General features: G+C 41.2%; 1 protein-coding gene across 7 annotated transcripts in view; it reads right to left on the reverse strand.

Moving 5' to 3' along the window:
* The window catches only part of OPHN1 (oligophrenin 1), a 534,987-nt gene extending 531,130 nt beyond the window's left edge, over window positions 1–3,857 (reverse strand). For 4 of the 7 annotated variants that reach the window (XM_088833841.1, XM_088833840.1, XM_088833839.1 and 1 more), the window contains exons 1-2: window positions 3,587–3,855; window positions 2,813–2,970 (exon numbers count right to left, since the gene is read on the reverse strand). In XM_088833841.1, the coding sequence (XP_088689967.1) occupies window positions 2,813–2,966 (154 nt within the window). In that variant the 5' untranslated portion in view covers window positions 2,967–2,970; window positions 3,587–3,855. The other 3 variants (XM_088833845.1, XM_055438105.2, XM_088833843.1) reach the window with 3 other exon arrangements.
* Between the last annotated feature and the right edge of the window lie 5,379 nt (window positions 3,858–9,236).

Here is a 9,236-nt window from a genome sequence, read left to right on the forward strand (position 1 = left end):
AAAGAAGACATACTGAATATCATTCATAACATCAATTACCTCTGAGCACAGATCTAAGAAAATCTAGATATTCAAATAGAATCCATATTTAATAAACTAATTATCACACATAGCTGTGACTAAAACCTTATCTAGAGCTCTGTACAAAATCAAACATAAGCAGGAAATCAAGTTCCAACTAGCTTAACAACTTAAACAAAAACTGCAGCTGATTTTTGCAGAGTGAAGTACCAGGTTTCATTGGTTACTAGAAACACTAACCAGTTGATTTGATGGTCAATTTAATAAATTAAATGAAAAAGTGTCAATAATTCTTTACTTTTAATGCCAGATTCCAAATGACAAAATGAATCCACACACATGTACACATATACAAAATTAATCACTGAGCCACGCCAATAGAGGGAATGAATTTTCCAACAAGATGACAGCAAAAAAATGTTTCGAACTACTTTTGTTTATGGATTTCCCTTTAGAAATCTACCAAAAAGTATATTCAGTCAGTATATTATTAACCTGAAGATGTATTATCAACAATTTAAAATATTTACCCGTTTACATTTACAAAATACTTTCACAATCCATTCACTCCTTTGAGCCTCAAAGCAACTCTGTGAGGTGCATATAATTACCCCCATTTTATATCTGAAATATATGATATGTGCCTTCCTATCCCAAAATGGTGAAGCCAAGATTGTAACCCAGGTCTTCAAATCTAATTCAAGTGTTCTCTCTTCCTTCTTCCTCCTTACAAAGCAAAAGTATACCTTTGTTTTGCATCTACCTCACTTACTCTGAAAAAGTTGCCCAGCTAGCCCATTTTGAGGAAGCAGAGTTGGAGTATAAACATTACTGTGGTCAAGACAGCGGGAAACATCCTGTTTTGCCTCTAGCAAATCATGTTTTTAGAATCATGTAACTTAAAGAAAAGAAATGGAGTCTGGGTTAGCTGCTGGGTTTTATTTCTTAACTGTCCTATTTTTGGCTTTCTGTGTATACTCAGGAAAGGAAAACCACCATAAATACCAAGAATCCCCTGAGCCAAAATAACTCTTGGATCTTCTGCCCATATGCAAAGGTTTAAACCTGCATAATTGTCGACTCTCACCACTTTTAATCCCTCAAAGGAAAGAATAAAAACCGCAACTTACCACTTGCCTAGAAAACTTTTGCCCTTCCTCCACCATTTTATTGAACTGTATTTTTTCTTAAGGATCTTAATCTCTCTGATACACCTTAACAACTCATTCTTTAACACAAATACTTTCAGTTTATCCTACACTTCACAAAGCCAGTCCCTTCTGGGGGCTTAGATGAGCTTCATTTAACTATGAATACTGCACTAAGTAGTTTACTGTAACAAGTAAACAAAAAGAAAATCCAAACATTTCCCGCTTTTCCTTTCAGGAAACCTCACCTTTCTAACTACTTTTGTAGCACAACCAGCATATCTTTAACCTCTCAATGAAGTCTATTAAGTGGCAACACATCCCAAACCCTGGGCTAAAGTCTCTAAGGATCAGCATTTCAAATACCCCATCTTTAAGACGCAATCAAGAGTTTACTCTTGTTCTGACTAAAATAAGACACACCATCACATGATCCAATTCAATGAAACAAGTAGGAACTTGCAACACTTATGACCAAAGTAGGCAGACAACATATACAGGGAAAGCCCAGACTCCAAGGGGCAAATCAGGAGAGCTGTACAACAAACACTACTGCACTGCGGCTCCCAAGTCTTTCTCCTTGCTTTTGGCTGGTTGTATTTGCCTTAAGAAGGTCCCCACGCTGGACCAGACACACTATTTGTGGGATAAATCCACTCAGAAAAAAAAAATATTACAGGTATACAGAATATATTTGCCAGTGACTTTGACTTTATTTTTCATAATCATCCTTCAACCAAGAAGAGAAAAAATGAATTATCACCACCCATTCCCTATCTTCCATTCTTCTGGGTATATACTTGGGCACAATGGATTGATCTGCCTGCACTCTTGTTGAGGATGTTTATTATTCTTTCTCTTACTCCAAACCTTCTGCCAACTAGCAGAAATAAAAAAATCTATACACAGTGGGGAAGCAGGTGAGGGTCTCAGAGTTCTTAGTTCTGAGGGCCTGGAAAGCCAAGCTGGGTGAGGTTCCTTCAGCCTGGTGACTCCCAACCTGAGCTCTCTACTATGCTCCCAGGAGCTGGGCTCCTCCTGCCAGGGACTAGGAAGGTCTTTGTTCCACCTGCGAGGAGAATTCAGTGGCACATGAGGTCATTTAACAATTCTTAACTTAGACCAACCTTGAACACAACCATAACTCAGTAACTTAAAGAGCAAAGGTGCTTTCCTTAGAAAATAACTTGCCATTGGCAATTTTTTTACTACCCCCATATTTATCTGCAGCAACCAGAGTCCAAACAGGAACAAAACCCTGACTCAAGCTGCTGGCCTGAATTCCCAATCCTTTAGGAGGTTGTAGGGCAGTTCCTTGGTCAGCTTAGATGTCCCTTTCATACATGGGTATAAACATGTCCGACAGTACAAGTGGCCTGTCCCTTTAGAACAGGAGTCTGACAAGAAAAGATAGCTGCCGAACAAGACATCCCCTCAGCTACAGATCCTATCTTATAAAACCAAAACCACTAAAGGGGAAAACCCCAATTCTAGTTGTAGCCACCAACTTCCACTTCTACTGACCCCACTTCCAAAATATCCGTAAAACCATGAGCCTCAGACACTTGGGCTGGGTTGTGGAAGATCTCCAAAGGCCAGAGCCACCGGCTCACGGAAACTGCTCATCGAAGTCTTCCACTTACTTCTCATTGCGCTGATAAGCGCGTTGCCGTCTTTGATCACATCTTTGATGAATTTATTGGTCCTCTCCAGTTCCTGCTCATAGCACTTGAGCCTCTCGCGGAAATCAGGACTGTCCAGGTAGCAGTCGCTGAACTCCAGCGGGGGATGCCCCATGGTTCTGATGACAGGGATTGGAAGGAGAAAGGAAAGACACAAAGACCAAGAGCATCAGTGGCACAGTACGAGGAAAAGATGGTTTGCGCAGAGTGCAGGACTCGTTTAGGAAGCTGTAGCCTCCCTCCCTTTAGAGGACAGATACCTGTTCAGATGAGATTCCTGGGGACAGCTGGCTGGTCTGTACCGGAAACGGGCGGCCCGGCGATTGCTTCAGATAACGGGGAGGGCTAACTAACGCAGTTGGATCCCGGCGGGGTGCTGCTTAACAAGCAACATGCCCCCTAGTCATTGCTCCCCTGACAGGCAGCAGAAACCAACTCGTCTCTCCTCCGGAGAGCGGCCGGATCCTTCCCGAGCAACTGCAAACGTGACACTTAGGCCCGCCCAGGGTGTAGGCGGGGGTGAGCTTTGAGGGTGGGAGGTGCCTCTCCTTGCTCCCAACTGCCGAGCCAGCAGAAGATTTCCTTTGCCGAGCTCCGCGGGTAACCCGGAGTGCACTGTCCCCTCCCCCTTCTTAAAGCCAGCGCCTCCACCCTTCCCCGGCGAAGCCCATGTACCGAGGCAGGGTGCTCGGGTTCCTTAAATTGTATCTTACTTGCACCCTAAGGTCTCTTTACCAGAATCTGCCGTCTCCTAAAGTTCTTCCTGGTCCAAGGGAGCTGCCTGTTGTCCTGCTAAGCGCCAGAGGTGTTAAGCCGGGCGACAATGAAACGTAGCCTTCCTCCAAAGACGCCCGAACGGGAAGAGGAGGGCAATAGCGCGACGCACAATAGCTGCGGTAGCCCGGCGCTTCCCTACGGAAACTGGGGAGCAGTCAGCGCCCTAGACTCCAGCTGGAAAGCGTGGCGGCTTGGGAGATGTAGTCTTTCCGTTTCGCGCCCTGTGACTCCTTCCTGCGATCGCCGCATTACCCCGCCAGGGCGCCGGCTCTCACAAAGAGTATTCCCAGCCCACCCCAGCTAATAGCTGTACCAGCACAGCCTCCAGGGGCAGGTGCGCCCGCACTAGTTGTTGTTTTTCAGTCTCCAAGCCGTGTGGGAATCTCTTGCGACTCAATGGACAGTAGCCCACCAGGTTCCTCTGTCCATGGGCTTTCCCAGGCCAGAATACCGGAGTGGTTTGCCATTTCCTTTTCCAGGGGATCTTCCCCACCATCTCCTGCATTAGCAGGCAGATTCTTTACCACTAAGCCACCTGGGAAGCCCCTAGAGTATACCTGGAAAGTTTCCAAAATGGGAGGGAGTGAGAACCCAGGAGAGATCAACTGTGGGATGATGTCTCTCACTTCTCTTTATTTGGCTGGATTGCTTGTTGTTGTTTTTTTCCTTCCTTTTTCCAGCTTCCCTCTGACTGACCCACTTGTATTTCTCCTCCCTTTCCCATTTCTGTGAGCTCTAATTCCCGTGTGCCTTCTACCTGAAGGGTTGACTCCTGCTCTTGGATCTCTGTGTTAAGCTCAGAACCCTCTACCAAAGAAAAGGAGGCCATAATTAGGAATTCATTTTTCCCTGAATAGGGCCACAAAGTGTGGTTTTTGTGATCCAACTCATTGCATTGGCTGTGATTAAAGCATGTGATTTTCCATGTGTAAGTAGAAAAGCTATAAAGAGGATATTATGAACTGTCTTGCAGCTTCCCTGAGAGGCCTCTTGTCCATTGTCTATTGTAGGAGAACTAGGGCTATACTTACAGGTGGCTGCCTTTAGACTAACAGTAGCTAGGGGCTGGAAAATATTGCGTACGTGAGCAAAAAGTTTGAATTTAATTTTGGGAAAGTGTTTAGATTACATTGCCTTGTGAAGAAAGCCAAGAAAGCCAGAACTGAAGGAGATTGTAAATAGAGTAGTAACAGCTTCCCTACCTGTATTAGTATCTTATTGCTGCTGCAACAAATTACCACAACCTTGATGACTTGAAATAGCACAAATTTATTATCTTATACTTTCAGAAGTCAGAAATTAAAAATACACATCTGTAGGCCATATCAAAATGTCAAATACGCTGTGTTCCTTTCTGGAGACTGTAAGAGAGAATCCATTTCCTTGCCTTTTCCAGCCTCTAGAAGCTGTCCACATCCCCTGGCTCATAGCTCCCTTCCTCCATCTTTAAAGCCAGTAGTGGCCAGTCAAGTCTCTATCCCACTGCATCACTTTGACACTGACCCTCCTGCCTCCCTCTTTCTAAGGACCCACCAATAACCCAAGATAATCTCCCCATCTCAAGATACTTAACTTAAGCCTGCAAAGTCCTTTTGTCATGTAAGACAATACAGTCACACATTCTAGGGATTGTGACATGGATGTCTATGGGAGAAATATTCTTTACCTTCCACACAATCTATAATCCCATAACCCAATTCACGCATGTTTGGGGGCATGTATGCTCAGTTTCCAACTCTTTGGGACCCCATAGACTGTAACCCACTAGACTCCTCTGTCCATGGAATTTTCCAGGCAAGAATACTGGAGTGGGCTGCCATTTCCTACTCCAGGTAATCTGCCCCACCTAGGGACCAAACGTGCATCTCCTGCATCAGCAGGCAGATTCTTTACCACTGGAGCCACCTGGGAAGCCCATAACCCACTTCATGATTCCTCAAACAATCTTATGAAGTTAGTATTCGTATTATTATTATACCCATTTAAAGATGAGACAGCTGAGTTGAAGAGAGGTTAAGTGACTTAACCTCAGCTAGTTTAAACTTGAGCTTACACCGTTTTTTTAAAAAAAATTTTTTTCAATTGGAGTATAATTGCTTTAGAGTGCCATGTGTAGTTCTGCTCTACAACAATGTGAATCAGCTATATGTACACATATATATACTCCTTCTTGAGCTCCCTCCCTCTTGAACCTCCCTCCTACCACCCATCTCACCCCTCTGGGCCATCACAGAGCACCAAGCTTAACTTCCTGTGCTATATAGCAGCTTCCCACTAGCCATCTTTCCTACATGTGGAGCCTACATTGCTCTTAACCACTATACTATATCACAGTAGTGAACAAGAGTCAAATGAGGAAACTTTCTGAGAATTAATAGGTAGCCACATCCCAGGAAAGGATTTTATTTCCTACTCATTTTTCTTTGTGAGAAAATGTCCATTTTCTTTAAAAACACCAATGCAGATACTAAGGGAAGATGCCCAAGGAATGGGTAAATGGTCTTTCATTCTAGAAAGATTCCCTATAACATTCATCAACTAATTCAAAAACATTTATTGAACACCTGCTTTATTTCTTGATTTATAGAGCCTATGCCTATATTTTCATCATGATGAAACTTATCATTAACATTACTAATGGTTCAGTTCAGTTCAGTCGCTCAGTCGTGTCCGACTCTTTGCGACCCCATGAATCACAGTACGCCAGGCCTCCCTGTCCATCACCAACTCCCGGAGTTCACTCAAACTCATGTCCATCGAGTCGGTGATGCCATCCAGCCATCTCATTCTCTGTCATCCCCGTCTCCTCCCACCCCCAATCCTTCCTAGCATCAGACTCTTTTCCATGTCAACTCGTCGTATGAGGTGGCCAAAGTATTGGAGTTTCAGCTTTAGCATAAGTCCTTCCAATGAACACCGAGGACTGATCTCCTTTAGAATGGACTGGTTGGATCTCCTTGCAATCCAAGGGACTCTCAAGAGTCTTCTCCAGCACCACAGTTCAAAAGCATCAATTCTTCGGTGATCAGCTTTCTTCACAGTCCAACTCTCACATCCATACATGACCACGGGAAAAACCATAGCCTTGACTAGACGGACCTTGGTTGGCAAAGTAATGTCTCTGCTTTTTAATATGCTATCTAGGCTGGTCATAACTTTCCTTCCAAGGAGTAAGCGTCTTTTAATTTCATGGCTGCAATCAGCATCTGCAGTGATTTTGGAGCCCAAAAATGTAAAGTCTGACACTGTTTCCCCATCTATTTCCCATGAAGTGATGGGACCAGATGCCATGATCTTCGTTTTCTGAATGTTGAACTTCAAGCCAAACTTTTCACTCTCCTCTTTCACTTTCATCAAGAGGCCTTTGAGTTCCTCTTCACTTTTGCCATAAGGGTGGTGTCATCTGCATATCTGAGGTTATTGATATTTCTCCCAGCAATCTTGATTCCAGCTTGTGCTTCTTCCAGCCCAGCGTTCCTCATGATGTACTCTGCATAGAAGTTAAATAAGCAGGGTGACAATATACAACCTTGACGTACTCCTTTTCCTATTTGGAACCAGTCTGTTGTTCCATGTCCAGTTCTAACTGTTGCTTCCTGACCTGCATACAGGTTTCTCAAGAGGCAGGTCAGGTGGTCTGGTATTCCCATCTCTTTCAGAATGTTCCACAGTTTATTGTGATCCACACAGTCAAAGGCCTTGGCATATCATCTAATCCCTGCACTCAAAGTGTTTTACAGTCATCTGTGTTATCCTTTATCTAGACAATGAAACTAAAGGGCAGAAAAATAAAAGTGTCCTGAACCAAATACCAAGGAAGAAAGAGGGTTAAAATTAGAACTTAGTCCTTCAGTTAATAGCAGTATTAATTGTTATCCTAGATGCTTTGCACACACTAAACCTAACCCTGACAACACCCCCTATAGTATTGGGATCTTCAAATGTTTGTTCACATAATTCCTAAAAGTTTTTTGAGAAACTATTTACTCCCTCACCCGTTTCTAAGTTAACATCTAAATTTTTTCATCATGTTTAAACAGTTGCAAAAGGTATAATTTCTAGGATACTATACATATTGACAATTTAAAATAAAACTGTTATATTACATATTTAAAGATATTCATTGGATTCTAGAAACCAGGGCAATTGATGTCTATCATCAAACATTAAACTTGAAAGTGTAAACTTTTCTTTAACCATCAGGAAAAATACATTGTTTCTTTTTTCTCCTTGAAATCAAATATCCATTACATTCTTCCTGCAGAATCATAGCCTATCATAATATATTTTTATAGTTGAAAGTCCTCTACAGAACTCCATATTGAGTTTTTCTGCAACAAAATAGGTATATAAATAGAAATTGAATTATTTTTATTTCCTTGTAGCATAAGTGTCTAATTATAAAAAGTCTTCTAGATTGAGTTATAGTTACAATTGTTATACATACATAATAGGTAAGAATAGCATGAAGATATTATACATCATGATTATTATTAAACATAAAATATAAAATTTTGAAATGCATCTATTAGTGAGATTACAGGGTCTTGAGTTAAAGAAGATTCCTGGATGTGAATATTTGAATTGTTGTTTTACTTAGCCTCAAGGGTTTATACAGCCTGAATAAAAGTATGACAGTAAGATTCCTGACATTTGAGAGGTATGTTTTTCTTTTTAGAGACTGGGGAAAAGAGGTGGGGAAAAGAAGTAGGAAAGGCAAATCATTTTTAGCAAATATTTAGCAAACATCATTTAGAAAATAGTACTAAATGAATTTAGTGACTTGAAAATTGCTTCCCTTTCAACTTTATTCATAATTTGTAAATGGATAAATAAACTATGATACATCCATGGAATGGAATATCATTCAGGGCTAAAAAGAAATGTGCTATCATGATATCACTTATATGTGGAATCTAAAAAAAATGGTAAAGATGAACTTATTTACAAAACAGAAATAGAGTCACAGCTGTAGAAAACAAACATGGTTACAGGAGTGGGGTGGAAATTAGAAGGGGGAATAAACTGGAAGATTGGGATTGACTTATACATACCACTATATATAAAATAAGTACAGGGAAATTATCCTGGGATATATAATATAGCACAGGGAACTCTAACCAGTACTCTGTAATAGCCTATATGGGAAAATAATCTATAAAAAAGAGTGGATGTATATGTATAACTGATCCATTTTGCTGTACAGCAGAAACTAACACAACAATGGAAATCAACTATACTCCAATAAAAATTTTTTAAAAAAGAAATGAGCTACTAAGACATGAAAAAACATGGAGGAAACACATGCACATATTACTAAGTGAAAGAAGTCAATCTGAAAAATCTACATACTAAATGATGCCACCTATGTGATATTCTGAAAAAGGTAAAACTATGGAGACAGTAAAAAGATCAGTTGTTGCCAGGATTGTGAGGAGGGAAGAGAGAAAGGAATAGGTAGAATACCAGAGGATTTTTATAGCAGTAAAAATGCTCTGTATGATATCATAATGGTGGATACATTTCATGATACATTTGTCCAAACCCATAGAATGCACAACACCAAGAGTGAACCCTAGTGTAAAATTTGGACTTTGAGTGATTATGA

The sequence above is a fragment of the Moschus berezovskii genome, chromosome X (assembly GCF_049115385.1).
Source record: "Moschus berezovskii isolate FMDL1 chromosome X, NW_MosBer_1.0, whole genome shotgun sequence".
NCBI classification, from domain to species: domain Eukaryota; kingdom Metazoa; phylum Chordata; class Mammalia; order Artiodactyla; family Moschidae; genus Moschus; species Moschus berezovskii.